This window comes from Charadrius vociferus, unplaced genomic scaffold, assembly GCF_000708025.1.
Source record: "Charadrius vociferus isolate BGI_N301 unplaced genomic scaffold, ASM70802v2 scaffold414, whole genome shotgun sequence".
NCBI classification, from domain to species: domain Eukaryota; kingdom Metazoa; phylum Chordata; class Aves; order Charadriiformes; family Charadriidae; genus Charadrius; species Charadrius vociferus.
This window is the reverse complement of record NW_009648079.1, coordinates 2,931,184-2,953,082: the sequence shown is the minus strand read 5'-3', so window position 1 is coordinate 2,953,082 and position 21,899 is coordinate 2,931,184. Positions and strand designations below refer to the sequence as shown.

The 21,899-nt window shown below is 38.3% G+C and overlaps 1 protein-coding gene across 1 annotated transcript in view; it reads right to left on the bottom strand.

The window, feature by feature from the left end:
* ROBO2 (roundabout, axon guidance receptor, homolog 2 (Drosophila)) overlaps positions 1 to 21,899 on the bottom strand; it is a gene marked incomplete at its 5' end in the record, with an annotated part of 419,210 nt that overhangs the window by 54,610 nt on the left and 342,701 nt on the right. The window contains 4 exons of the mRNA XM_009883862.1: positions 4,870 to 5,052; positions 11,064 to 11,235; positions 14,033 to 14,157; positions 19,888 to 20,119. Coding sequence (XP_009882164.1) covers positions 4,870 to 5,052; positions 11,064 to 11,235; positions 14,033 to 14,157; positions 19,888 to 20,119 — 712 coding nt within the window. The remainder of the gene's footprint in view (positions 1 to 4,869; positions 5,053 to 11,063; positions 11,236 to 14,032; positions 14,158 to 19,887; positions 20,120 to 21,899) is intronic.

The following is a 21,899-nucleotide window of genomic DNA, read 5'->3' as shown; positions in this document are numbered from 1 at the left end:
TTTTAAAATTAATGATACTTTTTTGGACTTGGCTACAGGATGACTTAGGTTCTAGGTGCCTCCAGAAATGATTACAGGCCAGGAAAAAGAACTCTGTTGTGCTGTTATAGTTCTATAAAGTCCATGACATGTCAAAACTATTTTTAAAAAAGCCAATTTTTGGCAGTGCCTTTGATATGAGCCTACAACGTGCCCTCACAGCCCAGAAAGCCAACTGTATCCTGGGCTGAATCAAAAGAAATGCAGCCAGCAGATGATTCTGCCCCTGTACTCTGCTCTCGTGAGACCCCACCTGGAGTATTGCATCCAGTTCTGGGGCCCTCAGCACGGGAAAGACATGGACCTGTGGGACTGGGTCCAGAGGAGGGCCACAAAAATGATCAGAGGGCTGGGGAGCCTCTCCTATGAGGACAGACTGAGAGAGTTGGGGTTGTTCAGCCTGAGAAAGAGGAGGCTCCAGGGTGACCTTATTGCAGCCTTCCAGTACTTAAAGGGGGGCTACAGGAAAGACGGGGACAAACTTTTTAGCAGGGCCTGTTGTGATAGAACAAGGGGTAATGGCTTTAAACTAAAAATAGGAAGATTTAGACTAGATATAAGGAAGAAATTTTTTACAATGAGGGTGGTGAAACACTGGAACAGGTTGCTCAGAGGGGTGGTAAATGCCCCATCCCTGGAAATATTCAAGGTCAGGCTGGACGGGGGTCTGAGCAACCTGATCTAGTTGAAGATGTCTCTGCTTATTGCTGGGGTGCCAGACTATATGACCTTTAAAAGTCATGTGGATCAACCGCACTGAATTGCGCACAGTCACTGTGGCTCCAGCACAACCCTGTGTCACGCCAATGTATGCTACAAAGACAATGGAAAAAACTCACCGCAGTTACAGACAGCTGGCAGTGGCATGATCATAGGAACCAAATGCAAAGACGCACTATTTCATTTTGGAAAAAACCCTATGTCGTGTCTCAAAGAAAAGCAAGTAAAGCATTTAGGGTAGGATGTGTTGTGCCACAACTTACACTAACTTGACAAACCTGCCCGGAAGCCAGAGGAGCAATTCCTGAGCCCCTAGAGCTTTTCCACAAGGATGCTTCTCTCTCACAATGTCACAGGGCCCTGGAGCAGACACCACCTCCTTCGCTCATCTGCCTCAACAGTCATCTGCTCTTTCCTGCTAAGCTAAACACTGTCATGGTTTAACGTCAGCTAGCAACTAAGACAATGCAGCCATTCACTCATTCCCAACCCCCCCAGCAGGACAGGGAGAAGAGGGAGAAAAAGGAAAAGAAAAAAGGAACCCTCATAGATTGAGATAAAGACAGCTTAATAGAACAATAACAGTAGAGAAAATGATAATAATAATGATAATGATGGCAAAAACATATACCAAGAGTGATGCAATACAATTGCTCACCACCCGCTGATCGATTGCGTGTCCTGAGCAGTGATCACAGATTCCTGCGCCCCAGCTAACCCCCATATATATACTGAGCATGATGTCTATGGTATGGAATATTCCCTTGGCCAGTTTATCCTGTCTATGATCCCTCTCAGCTTCTGCAGGAAACTGAAAAAGTCCTTGACTTAATTACTTAAGCATTACTTAGCAATAACTAAACCAATATTTTTTAATCAACATTTTTCTCATATTAAATCCAAAACACAGCAGCTACTAGGAATAAAATTAACCCTATCCCAGCTGAACCCAGGACGACACTCAAGCTGTGGCTGAAGATAAGCAAGAGCGAGAAAGCAGCCAGCTGAGCATGAGGACCAGTTCAGCAGTGCAGTAGGAAGACCGGCCTCTATCACATGGATGGCAGAGGGGACGGAAGAAGAGACAGATTTGGTAAGTGCGACTGAGGGGCTAAGCTACATGCAAAAAACTGTACAGTCTTCTGCTGGAAAATGCTGAGATTTATTAGCCTTTCACACTGTAACACCGAGGTATAATTATTTTTGAGTTTTTCTTGAGCTTAGGTATGAAAGCAGAAGCTAATTATTTGTATTAATTGTTAATATTAATTGTATATTCTATTTTTCCTTGCTATCCATATGTTGACTAAGCTGTTTGCAACCTGCTGTTTCAGCCACACTTCGCTTATTCTTCACATATCTTTAATCACGCTTACAGTAATGGTCTACCGTATGCTATGCTTATTCAAGATATGAAAACTAGGTTATCAGCTTTGAATTGGGTAGGCAGAAAAAAAGCAAATGCTTCAGTTTCAAAAACACTATAAAGGCAACATGCATAGGTTAATCACTAGATTGCTTGAAGATCTGAACACCTCACGCTAAGGCCAATGCTTATGCAACCAACAGCTAAAGTGGAAGGAAGTTCCATTTCTCCAGTTTGATCTTCAAAAAGGTTCAGGATATTTTTAAGCTTTAAAATAAAAATTCAGTTATATACAACTAATGCTTGTTTATGTTAAGTTAGTTCAAGCATCTCGTCCTGCAAATTACTCTCAAAACTGCATCATTTCGAGGAAGTAAGAAGTATGCAGAATTATAATGACAGAGACATTAATGGTGGTAGATTTTATGTTCCCCTGGAATCACTAGGAGAATGAATGCTACATTTTTATCACAGATAGGCAGCAGAAGTATTTCTCCTTGTATTTGGTTTTAATTCTGCATATCTCATGTTCATAAACACTTAGATAGGTAATGTTTGCAATGATGTGTTGGTGAGATAAGAGACAGACTAATGGACAGTACCTGCAGGGGTGAAGGTGAAGGACTGAACTGCAAAACAAGAAAGCAAACACATTGTGAGTTACACACCCTGGTAACGAGTGTTAATTGCAGGGCACGAGTTTCTTCTGGAATTTATTCAGTTGTGGTTGAATAGCATAAGCAGGACATAACAGGTGACCTTAAAGCACTAACCAGCCAGCAGCCAAAGAGAAATGATGGTTGGAAAGATGACCAGTGAATTCTGATGTTTGAAGACTTTCTGTGTGGACATGCTGTTCTCCAAATTGTAAATATTAGGATGAATTTTGAAGCATGATCTGTTATGAACTTTCTTTGCTGAAAGCATACATTATTTTGTAATTCTTTTGATGGGAATTCTGTGTCATGATGCAATGTTCACATCACACTTAGATGCAGCAAACATCATGAAAAGGAATGAGTTGCAGGAGACACACTGTTTATAATTACTATTATAATTATTTACAGCTATGCATTTTAAGGTATAAAAGACTTCACTCTTATTGTCCCCCTCCCCAACATGCCAACTCACATATAGGGCTAATAATTCTGCTTTTAAAGAAACAGAGTAGTCCAACTTTGTGTCCAAAGTTTATGTATAGGACTGTTTCCTAAGAGGAATAACGGTACAGCTGTCTCTTAATATGAAAAATCTTGGGATCTAGACTGATATTTCATATAAACACATGTGTAGGTGTGTGTGATATATATTAGTTTCTCAATCAACACCATTCCACCCCTCAGAGAGTAAAAGTCATTGCTGTTAAAAGAAAGAAAAAAACATATCGGCAAAAAGCATAACCTATGAATGATACAGGCCATGCGGTGATGCAAAGTGAGGTTCCACAGAAATCGAGTTAGTCCAAGAGCCACTGAAAGGGTCTGTCCTCCCTCTGCTTCCACTGCTCCTCTGATTTCTTCTTGGGCTGCCTTGTTTCATGAAGCCAGTGGAGAACTAATCCAGCAGGAAGGATTGAAAAACAACACAGAATAGTTTCTTTCTGGTTTAGTCAGCTCAGTCGGGACACTGAGGAGTCTGTTGGTGGCTAACACCAAGGTGAGGAGGCATAGGACTGTTTGGCTGTGAGTAGGGAGTGAATGTTGGTTTTTCGGGAAGTCATTAGAGATGCTCAGCCACTTAGGGAACCTGTGTCCTTGGATTTGCATGTGATAACTTGTAAATAGAAGAGTACTAGGGTAACTTTAGTGTGATATAATGTCAATATTAAATATGCTGTTTCCTCAACTGTGCAAATCTTGCTCAAAAAGCAAATGGTTTTTTTTTTAAATGTTAATAAGCACTACTAGAGAACCTACCCCAATATTTGAAGAACAGCTTTTTTGTGTTAAATTAGGCTTCAGAGTGACCCATTATATGGTAATTCACCTGACTTCCTAAAAACCCATAAGAATCCTGAAGCACAGAATAATAGACAAAACAAACAGGTTGGGGAAGGAAGAAAATATTTTCTTTTGGCAAACGTATTTATTTTTCCAAATGTAGTTTTCAAAAACTAATTTGCAACTGGAGCAACATTTGGTGCAAGAGGGATCACACTGTGAGGCCATTCCAAGGTGTTCTACCTCCAAGACAAAACTTTTTATGGCTTCTGCCATTGGTAAATTTTGACCACGTTTTTCTAATACACCACTCTCTTTTCCTCCAGCTATAGGTATGGAGTCACTGATAAGTACTTCCATTCATTTCCCATGCACATGGCTTCAAAGACATGGAAATGCATGAGAATGAAGAAGGAAAAGACCAAATACTCTTTCAAATCCTCCTTGTAAGGGTCTAGTCTAATTCACATTTGAGCACGTAAATGGGGCTGGACTGCTAACAGAGTGCCTTCTGAGCAAGGAGCAAGAGGTACATTTAACCCTCTTTATTCTTTTTTAAGCTAGATGTGCTGGAGATGTAAAAATAAAGACTGTCTTATGATAATGATGAAATGCAGTACCGAGCAATGCATTTAAGCTTCTCATACACCAGCATTTTCACAGCATACATTTAAAACAAGCATACAAAATTCACCCAGGCCACCTTTGCTGTAAGTTCAACGTGTTTTTTCAGTAGGTTTAACAGCACCTGTTCTCTTCATGATAGAACCTGATGAGGTGGTAATAAATAGTTACTGTTCTTACCAGCATAATTGCTGAGCCCCTTCCTCTTCTTTCTGCGCCAGTACAGCCAGATGCTGAAACCCATCAGAATTACCCAACATGCACCACCGATGCCAGCTATAAAGGCAGGCTGCTTGACAACATCAGTGATTTGCTCAGTTATGCTGTTGTTATTTTCAGTGATGACAACTTCATTACGACCTCCTGCACAAAAGAAATTCGACAGAACATTGTTATTATGGATTCTGTAATACAAACAGGAACCAAGTACTGCAAATGAAAACTAAAAAACCACTGTAATGCACCTCAAAAGAATTATCCACAGTAGGAGAGCTTTGATGAGTACCAATGCATACCTTAAAACCAACATTTCTAGAAAATAAATCCATAATCCACTGTGATTTTGCAAACATACATATATTTGAAAAGATAGCTCTATAGCACTATCCCAAGTAATCTAACAGTTGACAGACCAGAGACTTTTTTTTAATGGTATATGTTTCTTGGTTTGTTTTTACATAATTATAGACAGAACACAATGATGAGAAAATGGATCATAGGAAACCAATAAAAAAAAATATAAATCAAGCAATCAAGAAATAGCTTTTTCCAAATGAGAATCCAAATATAAAATATGCTAAAACATCAAAAGACCATTCCTTCTCTCATTGTTGTCAGCATGCCAACAATTCTTACTTAACTCAAACTTATCTTTTTTTGCAGCATGCTAGAGATTCCAAATTTAAAATAAAAAAAATAAAATATATGTATTTTCAACTGGGGCAAATATGGGTTTTCCAGGAATTATTTAATGGGGAAAACAATCCATACAAAAACCTAAGTGCACCAGCTTGACACAAAGTAGAAAATCCGGCAGTTAAAAGTAAGCTCTAAACAATCACAGCGACAGATGCTATTTTTTTCACCTAGAATAGGCATGAAAAATGCTTAACATCAACCTGTAAGAAATAGTTATGATGTGGAATACCAATTAAAGTGACATGCATCAAAAATTACTATGTAGGATCTTAAATTCTGTATATTACATTAGAAAACTGTAAATTTCACTGGATGTTCCCATTGGGTTTTTTCTCCCTCTTCCTCTAAAAGGAAACTTTTCTAAAAGGAAAAGTATCTGGCTTGTACCTGGCTTGAAAACCAATGCTTATAAAAAATGTAAATGGGAATTCAGTAAATGCTAAAGCATATAGTTCTAGGGCCAGCACTTTTCTACTTCAAACCTTCCCTTGTCAAAAATAGTTAGTTTTAAAATTAGGAAAGGCAGAACATATTTTTCTGCAAAAAGTATGTATATTGATTATATGTACATTTGATATAAACATCCCACATCTGCAGTTTCAAAATTGGTGAAAGAATTATCCATCATTTCTGGCAAAAGCATTTATATAGCTCAATACTTATAATGTTTATGCAGTATTACCAGATGCCTGTATGTATGTTGCAAGAGTAGCTACTCTACTGAGACAAAAAAAAGATGCAAATACTATGATTCTCAATTATGAGAGTGCACACATGTAAAGGTAGCAGAATAGGGCAATAAAACACTGCAATGGTCCTTCTGAGGAAATTATTAGAAGTATTGTAGCATTATGCCTTGCTGTGAAAAAGTACATATTCCTTTTCTATAATTCAGCATGGGTTAAATTTACCGCTCACTTCTTTCAACAGAACCGCCCCTGTGTCAGCACAGGGGCTTCAGCCTAAAGCAAACAAACACATCCTTGGCTGAAGCAGATGCGAGAAGTCTGACACTTCCAGTTTTGTTTCCACAGACACCTCCTTGCAGGAGACCCAGAGTTTACACCAGTCAAGCTGGGGATGAGGATCCCTGCCAGAGGGCCGGTCGGGCTGAGCGTGCCTCCCCTGCCCAGGCTGCCCGCCTGCTGCGGGGACCAGCGCTGCCCCGGCTGAGACACAGCTTCAGGCCCTAAACTGTGTTCAGAGCTGGACTGAGTTGCTCAGGAAGAAATGCGATGCACTGTATTACATTGCTATCACACTGTTAATGATCTTGGTGATTTTATTAAGCTTTCTCTCTTTCAGCACCATGTCAATATTTAGTAATGATGACCGTCTGCTTTTGCAAACAGACTGTTGAAACCGTGCTAGAGCTTGGCTCGCTTTCAGTAGTTCTGTGCAAGAAACAAAACAGGCTTCCCGCAAACAAAGTAGATCCCACAGAAGGATGCCGACAGACTACACCGGCTAATGTATAAAAAGGCAGTACCCCAGTACTGGTATCATGTTCTAGTCTATACTGGCCATGCTGGTAAGCTTTAGCAGCAGCAGGGCCTGCTAGCTGCAACTGTCCTTTTCTATTTTGTCTTGCCGCTGCCAAAGGCCCAATGGTTTCCAGTCCTGATGCAGTAAGCAAGAATAAAAGTCAGTGAGCACCTGTGACAAGGAAAAGAAGGGAGGCAGTGGTGGCTCCTTCATCCGATTTCCCCCTCTTTCTGCCCATGGGACCGATCCATAGGTGCACCCCAGTGCTGAAAGAGGAAGTGCCAGGAGTAAAACTAATAGAAAGAGGCACGCTACTGCATGTCCATCCAGGCACACAATTGATTTGCTAGCAGAAATCAGCGTGGGAACTGATGTTGCTCTAATTGCCATTAACTTTCAGTTAATTTCAGTGCCCTTTGGAGGAGAGGTAGAAGCAGCAGGATGGTGAGGAAGCAGGTAATGTTGACGCTGCTTTGGAGGCAGCTGTGCTGCCATGGACAAGAGCGGGCAGGGAAGCTCTTCAGAGACACCAGCTTTGGGAGCGGATGGTCCTGGACTCAAGAAAAGAACAACTGCTTCCCACTAAAGCCTCCAAAAAGTCTGAAGATCCTGTTTTCTTCCCTAAGGTCAGAAACAGTCTTTTGAGAAAGGAGGGTGTAAGAGCAAACTGCAGCAAACCTGGGGAGAGATTTCAGTGGACTTGATGCTCTCCCTCTCTTTAGGGGAAGGTGAAATCTGTCTCCAAATTACCTTCTGAAGTTTGCAGTCTGGCTGTTTGCTCTTACCCTTCAGTGCCTAGAAATTACAACTGCAAAAGTAACAATTCATTTACATTTCAAAATAACTTATGCTTTCTGAATTCGATGACTGAAAAATAAATGGATACAGATGAATGTTACTCACTGATGTTTGATAAAAATAATATAATCATTGGGGTTTGGGGAAACAAACGGCATTAATTTTGTATTTCTTTATATAATATTTAAGCAGAAGTAATAAATATGTCATCCAAGGTACCAGTGTACTATTTCATATACTGCAGGTGTTTCTGTAACAATGCTGTCAGTTCAACTAATTAGAACATAGACAAGGGAAGTGTGCGACCTGTAACGCTCCATTGTTCCCGAAGACAAAAACATAATGAAATATAATGTCTTCCTCCCATTGGAGAGTAATGAAGAACAAAACTAATTTGTCGGACCAAAAATTAATTAGACACATCAGATTCGATTGTACCTATTACTGTGAAAGTTTGCAGCTGTTCCTCATATTATTATGCCAATGATGGAATGTAAGAGTGAACAGGCTAACTGATGAAGAGAAAGAATAGTTATACCATTAACCAACATTGCCGTTATCTCCAATTTTATTTCTGGCTTTCCAGGTGAAATTTTTTAGCATATCAAAAGTGATCATAAAAATGTTATTCTTGATTCTCTTTGAGTATTCCATAAATTTTTTCAATGTCCTGCTTGAAGTATAGGGACAGGTTTCCTGTAACAGTGACAAGATTTCTAGCTAAAGAAATAACATACTTCCTATTGCTCCATATTCTTCTGGTTTTACTTTCTGGATTGTGATGGGTCTGTTATCTAGAACTGGTCTGGGAAGTCAGTAGTTGATTATACACTACGAAAATCAGTTCTTTTCAGAAAAAAAACCCACCTTCTTCTTAGAAGAACATATTCTATACTTAAGAATAACACCTTTCTTTTTATACACTGGACTCTGTGTCAGAGAGTATTCATGACAAGGAAAGTCATACTGTTTAGCAACACAGCTTAACTCTTCTGCATCACTGACTTGCTCTCTCCATAATTCCACATTTCTGCTATTGTTCATCCTGTTTGCAAGCTGTTAAATAGTATAGCTAAACACCAGGCCATATAGGAATCCATTATAACACAATCATTCACTAATGTTTTCCCATTCATGATGATGTTTTGAGTTTTATTCATTAGCTCATTTTTAATCCATGTAATTATTTTTTTAAATTTACCTAAAAAATAATTTTCTTATTTTATGTTCTTGATTCTCAGTCAAACATCAAGTGGTACCAACTCAAATTTTCCAGCAATGGTATCACTTAAACATTGTTACCTTTATCAAGCAAATTCATAGTCTGAGAAATAACTGCCAGCAATTGATAAACAATACAAAAATGGAACCTAAAGAGAAGGGAGATACAGACCATACAAGTAATAACCACATCCAGTTTTGGGTTCCCAAAAGGGAAAACAAAAATGAGAACAGAAACACAACCCAAACAGAAAAGACTCTTCTCTACTTTTCATGCAAAGGACTCTCAAATTTGTAAAGATGCCATCAGACAGACTTGTTGAAGCAGACATTCTGGAATTATTTAAGGGAAAAATAAATATCACTGTAAGTTTAATGATGCAAAACTTAGCCTCTAAATGTCAAATAGCTTTTTTCTTTCTTTTGTACTTTACTTGCATCCTAACATCCCTTTCCTCTTTCCTGCAACAATACATATCTCCGTATATTTAGTTCTTGATTATACTAGTCATTTTTGTAAGGAAAAAGTCAGGATGACGGACTGTACCCAGATGCAGGCCTGAGCATTCTGGGACTCATCCAGCAAAGCACGTTGGTGCAAGTTTAACTCACAACACGTTAAGTAACACAAGGCTACTCACACGCTTAAAATGCAACACACTTAAATGTTTTGCTGGAACAAACTCTGTGTGCTTAGTGCCTAGCTAGACAGACTCCCTAGTGAAATAAGAAAAAGAAGTCCTGCTCAAAGTGAATGCAATGACACACTAGTCTCACCACATCACTCATTTACTCAGAGGGCCAAAATTCAGGCCTGTTAGATGACAGGTTTCTTACATTTTCAAAAATCAATTTCTCCCTTTCAGTTCTAGAAAACTTTTTTCCACTTTGGTGTTTCTGTGGCTGCCTTTTTCTAAAACCAGTGCTACCTTCACCTCCACTTTTACATTTCCTTCTCCAGTGACAATATATTCAAAGCTGATGTACCCCAATTTCTCTTTTGATGCATAGGGAATCTGAATATCATTAAACATTTAAGCAATGGTTAGGGGATGGACGTTTCTAAAGGTCTACACATAATAGAATAGTCCATGTTTGTTTGGGACGTTGTGTTGACAACATTTTCTAAAAAAAATAATCTAATAACAACAAAAGACCCACAAAGAAACAAATGCCCACTTAAGTAATAACGAAATTAGTTCATATAGCTGTAATAGAATTCCTGTATTACGCACTCAAAAGAGGTACTACTCTAAACAGCGCAATTCAGTTTTGCTAAATATGGTTGCTTCTCCTATTCTTACCTTTTCCATATTGTTCCTGCCTTTATATTTTACACTTGAGAAGAATTTCAGAAGAAACAGAAACTGTGTTTCCCTCAGGTCAGGAAATTAATTCAGCATGGAAACCACTAATAAGAAACAGTTATTTCAAAGGCAGGGATGATAATACTACCTTTGCTCTGCGTTTGGACTAGAAGCCACTTATTCTTTGACAAAGGAAACTTGTCTACTTGGGATACCTGAGAAACACTGACTTCAAATGTTCGAAAAACCAGCTGTAAATAGTGCCTTAGGCACCAATGGTATGAGTAAGGCAATATTACAGTCATCTGAACAGGAGGAAAAGGGAGCTTGAGCTGTTAGCTCCATAAATCCATCAACCTGCAGAAGTGGTAAATTCATAACAAAAAATATTAAATCAGTTTCACTAGATTATCTGCATTTTCTCATATGTCTCGGGAACATATTTCCCTCCATTGGCTGCAAGAACTCTGCACAAAGAGAAGACATGATGTCAGCAGGCAGTGGGACATTAAAAGCTAACTAACTAGCTCTATTCATGTCTCCTCTTTTGCTCCATGGATTTTTATGCTTCCAGAAGTAACGTATGAAAGCATTCCTGAAAGCCAAAACAGGCAAAACAAAACAACAAAACAGACAATCACTTACCAATTATTATGGGTTGTGGCTCACTTTTTACTCCCACACCCGCACTGGTGCTCGCAGCAACTTCCACGCGGTACTGAATACCTGGATATAGGCCACCTATTACTACAGACCGAATGGCTGCATCTACTGTTTTGTTGATATGAAATCGAGTCTCATTACCTAGGCACCAGATCTGGGACAAAAGTTGATGTGTTAAAAAATACGAAATTCTTCATACTCACAAACAATCGCGCAAAGATATGACATATCAAGGTATTGCATGACAATAATTTATTTTGGACTTCTTAACAATGTTACTGTCCAGGAGTAGCTGGAATTGGGATGATTTAGCTCAGTAAAATATCCCAGATTAGCATAGGATCAAGCCAGCTGCAAAGACTGCTTGCAAATACCTCTCTGGGCTCTGGCTCTTCATGGAGTGCAAATTCTATGGGTATGCTTCTTAGAAGCACAGAGCAGACGCATCCAAGTGAAAAAGAGGCATTATACATTAATTGAAATCTTGTTCAGTAATATGACTACCACCAAACCTTTCATAAAAAACCCTCACATTTCCTTCATTCTTAATTTCTCACTCAATAGCAAAAGGACACCAAATAATTCAAGCACAGGTTGAAACACTACTTAAAGAACTAAAGAAGAAACAATTTTGAAAATTCTTTTCAACTTGCTTTCACTGTACAATAGGGATATGTGAAATTTCTGAAATGGAATAAGTACAAACTCACTTTTTAATGCTGCTTTTGTGATTACTTACATTGTTCAGGAATCCAGATATCAGTTCCTGACTCAATTACTCTCTAATTAAACAGAAAAAACACTCTATAATATCAACTGGCATTTTGTGATGAGAACAGTCTATGATTTCAGAGTGTTATGTCTCTCTCTTGCATTTTTCCATAGGCTTTTCCCAAGAAGTTTCAAAACTAAGACCTTTTAGGGATTCTTTTTCAGTTAATGTTATCTGCATATACTGTTTCTGTATTATTAAAGAAAGCATTTACTACCACTCAAGAAAATCAATGCATAAAGATGTCACGTGTATGCTACATAATTATAACAGCAGAAGAAAGCACCTTTGGTAGAATCACTACCAGCAACCAACTGATGTGTCTAAGCAACAGCAATGCTCTCTTTACCCTTGTTCTTGACCCTGCTCAGTGTTTTATCTCACCTCATATTTTTTCTGTGAAACACTGAGGAAGATTTGCAGGGCAAAAGAAACCCCTGTTCTCCTAAGCTCAAGTAGAACTTATTTGCAGGCCAGAATGCATTAGGGTGAGAAACTATTGCATTCATTCTTTCACTCCTTCTCTGTCCTCATCTTAGGTTACAGCAGCTATGAGATGCCTCTAATTAAAGACATTTAATTCACAAATGAATTTACGGGCACTCTGATGCTTGAAGTGGAATCAACCGATCTACATTCAATTTGTTAGAAAATGTACTGTGAAACCTCAGCAGTCATTTTATACTCAAGGAAGTATTAGACTCTGCACTACATTCACTGTAGTCAGCTCACTAATCAGGCAGCCACCTAATCTAACACAGAGGGGATATAATAGGTAGTGACTCCAGCTGTTTTTATAAACAGCCTAGAGGTGTGAGCACTCACCTGGAACACGGCTTTTATTAACCATCAACCCACTTTGTTTCATATCTACATATTTTGTGGTTTAGGACTATGCTTTACTTATTTGCCTATAAGCCCTTGACGGTTAATATTGACTTATAGTGGAGTCAGTATCAAGATTAATTAAGCCAAAAGATAATTATTAATTGATATGAAAATGAGATCAATAAAATACTGGGATTAATAAATCTTGATATTGACTAAAAGCAAAACAAAAGAAGTGCTATGCTAAACATAAATATTGTGAGCATTTACTGCATCCCTCTGACCAAGTGATAAGCTGGAAGAGGTTGAACCGGTAGTTGATTTAAAAGTTGAGTGCTTTCTCCCTTCTTGATGCTATGTTCGCTCAAGATATAGCAGGGAAAAAAAAAAAAAATCACATCTTTTTGTGTGAAACAAGCTGAATCCACCACTTCCACCCTTTGTGGGACTGTGAAGAAAGCTGCCCTGCTCTATTTCAACTAAAAATTTCACACTGAGTATACAAGCCGGCCACAGCAAAGTTATTGAACAAACAGTATGTTCCATGGTCATAAGCCTGTGACAATGCTGAACCTTGCCTGATCATTTTCTCCATAGTGCCCCACCCCAATGTCACACTGCACTTTTTCCACATTTTGAAAATATACTTGTGCAAAAGTGAGCTTAGTGGGGAATTATAGACTACGACAAAATTTAAGATGATATATAAGGAGTGGATACTTTGAGCCATCATAGCAACAAAGAAGGAGAAAATACAACCAATGCAGGCAACTCTTGTATAACAAACTCGGGATATAGTAGTGATGTTCAACCTGTTCCTCAGAGCGAACAACCTAGCACTTTAAGTTGTGAATCTTGACAAAGATAGTACTTGGAAGAAGTCTTGTATTCTCTCAGAGCTACAGTACTTGACTTTGACCTTGAAGTGTTAGGATTAGCATTTTTGCAGGAGCAAGAAGAGGTATTTTTCCTGCCAGTTTTTCTGCGACCTTGAAGGCACTGTAAGACAGGGACTTCACTGCCTGTCTTGAGAGTGCAGAAGCCCTTAACAAAAAAAAAAATCCTTCTTCTCGTTCCACAGCAGGGAAAAGCAAGAAATAGAAGCACTGTAAACTAGCTGGCAATTACAGCTCTCTTCCAGATCTAGTTCATGGTATTTTTACTTTAATATAACAGCAGAACTGCTTTAAAAAAAAAAAATCTATAAGCAGTCAGCCCTCTTTCTCCATATAATTACATGGGCGGCAGTAAATGCTGTCAGAATCTAAATCCATAAACAACACTATTGTTCTGTAATTCAAGCAGGCTGTTTCCTTAAACACACAACCCTCCCATTACACATCGTTTCTACCTTATACTCCTGGATGACTCCATTTTGGTGATCTGGAGGGGGAGGATCCCAGGAGATGCTGATGCTTGTGCTGTTGTGGTTTCCAACTGTCAGGACAGTAACAGACTGAGGAGGGGCGCTTGGAGCTACACCAAGGAGACAGAACAAACAAAAGCGAGACATTAATCCATTTGCTAGAGCACAAGTTTTGCTGAAACAGTGTAAGAGCAAGCAGACAATATACAAAGTTCACACTCCCTGCAGGGCTAGGTATGCACATTTTGTTAGGCACTGGCAATTTTGAAAAATGCTTTCCTGAAGAGAAGCATAGCACTGAATGACAATGTGGAATTTGTGGCAATGGAGAATCAATACAAATCACTCCTCATTTATTTATATTTAGCATTTCTTAAGTTTGCATTGGAATTATTCTCACGCTTACATTTGTTTTCCATAATATGCATGGATAGCTATGGATATATCAACTAAGTTAAAATGTGAGGCTGCTTCACCTGGCCCATAAAGTATTTTGATTCTTCTTTCCCCATGTGGTCTCATAATACTGTGAGCAACAGACGTTTAAGGATCATTTTTTGTTTCCTATTTGTTCTCCAGGAAGATATTAACTTAACAGGTTTAAACAGAAAGCCTTGCAACTGCCAGGTAGAGAAGGGTTAAACTGTTTAGGGCTTTACATCAAATGCCAGTGAAGAGGGTAGGTGCTAAGTTAGGTCAGAAATACACTTATATCCTCTTTTCCCTAGGCAAATTGCTTTCTCTGCAGAGTCCTGATCAGTTCAACCATTCACAGCTGTTTGGCTGGTCACTGCATATCAAGGCCATATCTACAAGACAATTGCTTGCCAGCCCTGCTAACTTGGCTAGAATTGTGAAAAAATAATAATAATCATAGCTGCTAGTGATCAGAGCTGTGCTGGCAAAGCCCCTCTTGCAGCTACACCAGAAGCAGAGTGCCTTTGTTGGCTCAGGACATGTTTGGGAAGTGGTGCAGCAGCTCTGTTATAGAAAAGTCCCCTCTGTGAGCATCTGCTGCATCTCCACGCGGGGGCTCTCCCACCATAGCTATAGCTGCCACGGCAGAGGGCTGTGGCATATGTCCCTCCTCAGCCACTTCAAACTTCTTGCGAGCCCCCCTCTCCCCTCCCTTACTTCTAGGCGAGTGTTGAAACTCCACTGCAGTGCAAGCAAAGTCACCAAAGTCGAGCGTCTTATATTAAGGTATAGTCCCTGGGGAAAGAAATTCTTGATAACAGCTGCACTGAACTGGTCCTAGGATCCATCCAGTCCATTTATCCCAGTCCATCTATCCTGTCTTCAACAAAACTAATAGAAAGAAAGTGTGAACTAATAAAGCGAGCATATAGTGGTGATACCTCCCCGGGACAATTTTCCAATTCACTGATGCCTATTGCTTAGACACTTTCTATTCTGGGGCGATGTCTTTGTGTATCATAACCCCTTATGGAATTTTTCTTTCAAGTATTTGTCATCATCTTTAATATGATCTTAAAACATTTAACATGAAATATGGAAGCTTATTTTGAAAACTTATAGTAGAACCTAAAAAAATTATCACCCCTCCCTGTTCCAATTTCAAATATAGATTGTCTTCTGGTTTTGGGCATCTCATGTCATGTGTCACAGCTCCTCGACTCCAGTCCCCTGGTCTAGAGTATTCCTACCTAGAGAAGACTCCTTCACTGTTGAGCTCTATGGCAACAGCACTCTAGTCTTATCTTTAACTGCATATTCCTGGCTGCATGAACATTTTTGGACCACGTTTCTCAGAAAAGCAAAGAGCCACTGGCATCTTTGTATTAAAGTCTGGCAGGTTTAACACAACTGAACATAGCCACAGATATCAGGAGTATTCAAGTTTCCTGAGTCAATTCAGATTTCCTTATTGTTCCCTGTGGGCTCTTTGAGACTGGCTATGTTCCCGCTTCAGATGCTCATCAGCACTTGACCCGGCACAGGCTCAAGGAGCCGAGCTCAAATCCTTACCCTGATAACCCTGAAGAGTTGGAGTAGCCTGTTGCAGGAATCACACAACTTAAGACTAGGGGTATCAGAGGTGGGCACAAAGGATCATACAAGATTACACCAGAATAAAATATTTTAGAGGAAGAATGACACATATATTACTATCCTGAGGGTGTACGTTTCAACAACTACATTTTCTGATGCCGGTTCAGCTGAAATGCAAATATGGTTTGGTGGTGTCCTTGTGACCTTGAATGACGCAGAGAAACGGTGTACTGGAGGGGAGAAATGGAGCTGTATTGGGGACACTGACTCTTAGCCAGCTCAAGTGAAGCACGAAAAGGTGGCCTTGGGCTACTCCTTGCAATCACGCAAAGCATAAAATTGGTGAGGTTAATAGTTGTATTGTGTATTTTATGGCAAGTGAAATAATTTGCCACCCAGTAAAAAATTAGCATTTTAAAAGTCTTCAGGTTATTCAATAACAACAAAACCATGAATAAATGTATGTGTGCAATATTAAATAGAACAACATTTTACATGAAAATAATAATCATAAAAATGGCAAAGCTTAACACTGTAAAACTCATTTTTGGTTTTAACTACAATGGAACAACTTGCTGAAATGTAGTTACTTTTATCCTCAAACACAAAGGGCATTCAGAAATCTAATTTCATTTATACACATACCTGGAAACACAGAGAGAGAGAGAGAGAAAGGAGAGTAAATGATAAAGAAATGTAAAATTAATGCTGCACTCCAGCATTAAAGGAAAACATACTGTATTCATTTGACTTTGTGTTTAAACTGCATGAATATTCTAGTTAATATTCTACCAGTGTGTTTCTTTTTTTTTTTTTTTTTAGATATATGGTAAGTTTGAAGCAAAATTAAAATTGCAGCTGATGAATGCAGCTGAAAGTATCATTTTAAGAGCTGAAGTAAGGCAAGAAGGAATTGACAGACAGCAGCTGATAAAAACTAAGGACACTTCCATTACCGAGTCTGATATTTTTGTGGTGACAAACAATAAGCAGAGCAAATACTACTCCACGAAGTTATTCTGAAAGAGATTTAAAACAGTGGATGTAAATGAAAAAAAAAATCATCTATCGTTAGAGGAAGCGTGAAAGAAATAGTGAACATTATAAAATAAAATATTTTATTTAGCTCATTTTTGTATGTGTGTACACATATATGTATATAACAGTTCTGCTTCCTCTCTCTGATAACATCACTCTGTAAGCTGGCACCGTGATATAAATTAAGCCACTCGTCTGACACTGCTGCAGTTATTAAATAGACCACATTGAAAAATAACATTTTTAAAACCTTTTTCTCATTTCCCTTGCTGCTGGCTTGTGGAGAACACCTTGCCTGCTTCTTGACAGGTCAATTATTCCAGTGCTCAGCTTCTTCTTAGAGATATGAAAGAACCCAAATCGCTGCTCATCTTTTCCAGACGTAGCCAAACAGAATTCCATTTGTTACCTTCACAAGGCCAAAGAGGCAGGAGATGGATGGATACTGAACTGTGACAAATGTCTGATCTAGAGGAAAAGTCTAACTGCAGCAAAATTGATTTTTGGAGGTAGGCCTCAGAAGTAACATTGCATGTAAAATTCAATCCAGCAGAAAGCTGCCACTACCTTTTGGTCGCACTTTGCCTTTACCAGGGCTATTCGTTTTGGTGTCGCAAAAAACTTCCAACGCACGTATCACTCTTCCAAATTATTTTCTAAAAATAGTATACCTGACATTTTTTAAAAGTCAAGTCTAAAAAAGCTCATTTTCTAAATGGAATCACAGGCGACACAGCAAGTGGGATACCTTTAAATAGACTACCATCTTTCTTCATTGGATGAGAAGCAAACCACTGTCATTAAACATTTAGTTGATGTTATTTTTGAAATATAGGAACGCCAATATAATTAGAAAGATAATGTGAGGAATGAAAGGAAATATCTGTAGAACTGCATCTACTGAATATCTTAATTTTCTCACAGAAGTACCTAACTTTATCACCCGAGCAAGAGGAAGAATTATTTACAGGGGCTGACATTTGTCTGGTGATAACACTACGTGTTATGGGCTGATGTTTTTTTGAGAGAGACACTTGTAAACAGACTCCTTGAAGGTTATATTAATCTACAAAGCAGATATTAGGCCGAGAGTTATATGTATCTGTAGGCAAGAAAATTTTTTTAAATCTTCACTATGTGGAAAGTTATTTCACATGAACAAAGTGGCCTTTAAAGTAGGAAATTACCTGACAGGCTCTGCTGGGAGATGAGCTTTATAAAAGAAAATGTCATTCCTCAAGTATTTTATAGAAATAGACAGGACATACAAAATCTTCTCTCTTTTCCACTAGTTCTTAATTTACCTTTAGCAAGAGCCAGTTAGATGAACTAAATAAACAACAAAAATCAATTGAAATTGGACAAGAAAAAAATCTGTTAGCGAGGGGGGGAAATCCTACATTTTAACTCTAGAAAAGCAATTTTGCCTGTAGAAAGATTTTTCAATTTTCTTTTTTTTTTATAAAAGCTTTGTTCAGACTGCTGCAAAGATATTCTTTACAGACTGATTTAGGCTTTATAGTCTGAACAAAGAAAAGGGAACTATAACGTCCCAAATTCTAAACCAGACTTGAACAATGCCTTCCTACATGCTCTTCTACGTGTTGCAGGACACTGAATTTCCTCATCTATAAAGTAGGGATGGCAACCAAGTTATCTTCAGGATTACTTACTGGTTGAGCCGTAATCATAACAAATCAAAGAGAAAAGTGAGTAATATGCAAGTCTGTTCTAGAATTAAAAAGTACTTGGCAATCAGCACTAAATTAAACCTTAGGAGACTACTGTAAAATATTAAGCTGCATCTTCAATAGGAAGAAAAAAGTCCACTCAAAACCCATGGAAGCCATAAGAACATTTTGAAACTTTACCAGTATTTCTTTCCCCTGCTTTGAAAGAAATCAATGAAACAGAGAGAAGATGAACCCTCATTGTTATGATCATCCTTCTGCTTTCACAGGAGAGATTCTCCAGGCAAAGGTTGTATTAAATAAGTAGAATGATAGGTTTCTTGTACACTTCTAAGAGAAAAAGATAGAAAATACTTATATCTCACCTCACTCTCTTTACTTTTCAAGTAAAAAGCAGTCCTGGGTGGCATATGTTTTAGCCAAACTATATATCACTCTACATGCTATAAACAGAAATGCTAGAAATTTCAATAGTGTAAACTGCTTACTACGTCTGCATCCTGCATGTTTCACATAGGCTTGAAAGGTACTTAAGAAAACTCTCCAAAGAACTAAATAGGGCAGTTTCCTCAATGGTGTGCTAACAGAAACAATGAAATGGCATGCCCTTGAGACTGGAGTTCCTTCAGACTAGTTAAATATCTGTCCTTTGCTAGTCCCCATTTCCCAAACAAACTTGTTCATCTACATTATCATCCATTCAGAAAGACGTGCTTAACATCACTCATCTGCAAAAGGTTTCGTTTATTAGCTTCATTTTCAAATGCAGACCAAGGTCTTTTATTGCAGCAAGACTAGTTACAAAAGAACGGCTGCTGTGCAGACTTTTTGGAAGACCCAAAGGCATTTGCACACTGGAAGGATGTATCAGCCAGAAGGATATAGAACTGACCCAGTTGCTTTCTTCTGGAGTACTTACAGCACAAAACTGAATATTATTTGGAATTCCAATGCCAACTCTATATCTCACAAACAGAAATCGTGTGGAAGAAATAGAGCTGAACATACGCGAACACACAATAACCAAAATAGTCACTCTAGATTTCACCTCCAGTACTAGGTATGGACGTCTGTTGCTTTATTGACTATTGTACTAACCTTCCTCCGTGGTACGAGCAGATTTTGATTCACTGTCCATTCCTTGGAATTCATTGAAATAAGGGCGAACTTTAATTTCATAGGTGACCCCCTTTTTCAAGCTGACGAGAACAGCACTGCGCTCCGTTGGGACTTTGACCTCCAAATTCTGCCATATGGCTGGAGAAGGCAGGCCAGACGTTTGGCGATACATTACTCGGTAGCCCTGAATAAACTGGGATTGGCGGTCAACCTAGAAATGGCATTAAATAATGTGTCAATAAATACATAAAAGTAACCAAACCATATATAAAAGAAAACAAAACATTTGCCTAGAATACTTTTGTCCTTATGAAAAAGAGAAAAATAACAGTTGTTTATGCTGCTGAATTTCAAAATTAAACTGCCTTCTTGTAAGTCACTGTTGATTGTCTATAAAGAACATTTTTCTAACATTACCTGTTAAAGAACGTTTCTTTCTCTTTTATTTTCTCCAGCTGTTTATATCATGATAAATACCACCTTAAATCACAAAACAAGCCCCCACCCCTGCAACAAATCATGAAAAAAGAGCTTTGGCATAATGCTTACTGCATGTAAACTTATTAAGCACATCTTGGCTACTGATGTGCTGAAATACGAGAAGAAAAGAAAAACAAATTCTTTTCAGAAAAGGACAAGTCTTTGAAGATGCCCTACATGCTTTCAGTTAGTCCATTACTTGGCTCACAGCTTGTCTTTTCATGAGATGCTCAGGAAAGTAAAATAAACATAAGACAGATGCAGAGAAAACAACTTCCAAGGACATGTGCTGTTTCTTGCATTCACAGTCTAAGCAGTCTCTTTGCATCCTGGGGTTGTGATGCTCCCAGGCCATCAGATGGAGAAGGAATGTCGGGTTTGGTTTATATTTTAGATGTTGCTAGGTAAGCACAATTCAAGATTGGACCATACATAGAAGTTTAACAATTCTAACTTATCATAGCTATAAATAGGATTTTTATTTGAAGGAAAAAAAAATGTGTTTGATCTTGGAGAGGTTGCATGCATTTTTTTCTCTTAGGGGGAAAAAAGGCAGGAAACAATGATTCGAACTATTATGCTATCTGTTTGCATGAATTTTGCCTGAAAAAACAGTCAAAACAATTTGATGGATAAAACCAAACCAAACCCAGCTGCTTCTGCAGCCATCGAATAAAGAGCCAAAGAAAGTGCAGCACAAATAACAAGACTATACAACTAGCTGTTTGGCAAATTTCTGGGTTATAACTAAGCTTCAACAAGTAGGATTTCTTTCTTGTTCTTGACAATTTGCTAATTCAAAGATATTTCAGAATTAGAGATACATTTGTTTGACTTCTTTTAAGAATAAGTGAATTTAAGGCTGAAAACACAAACCAGGGTCGATTACGCTTCTCTTATAATCTTGTTACAGTTTATTGAGGCATTCAGAGGGGACGCAGATTCTTAGACATTAAAAAGCAGGGCAAGCAAGAAGAAAGCTTTATTTATGAGAGCAAAGCAGAAATGTCTTTCATCAAAACTGTCACTGTTAAAAACCTTGCAACATATGTTACAACAACATTAAGCTTGCATTTTATAAACTTCTCTACATTCACTTTAAGTGAATTTATGCACTGAAAGAGGGATATAACTCACAATAATAGCTTGTTAATACCGAAAGAATCAAGCTGTGTTTTTAGGAAGAACATTAAGCAGCTGTTTCCAGATGAAGGGAGTCTGTAAATCAGAGTAAATTGTTTTTATCCATGTTTGACTTTCATTAATTAAATGTTTTACGGACATAAAGACTTTATGAACCTCATGTTTACTCAAAAATTCAGCAAGAATAACATTTTAAGGCACTTTGTAATACAGATTCTCAACCTAAATTACAATATAAGGCTATGATGTTTAATAATCAAACACTGAGTTTGATTCCTGCCTAACTTCTGAGTTAGAAGCTACACTGAAAGATGGTATAACTTTGTTAGAACTTTCCATTTTGTCTTTGCTGTGCTTTTAAGCTCTGC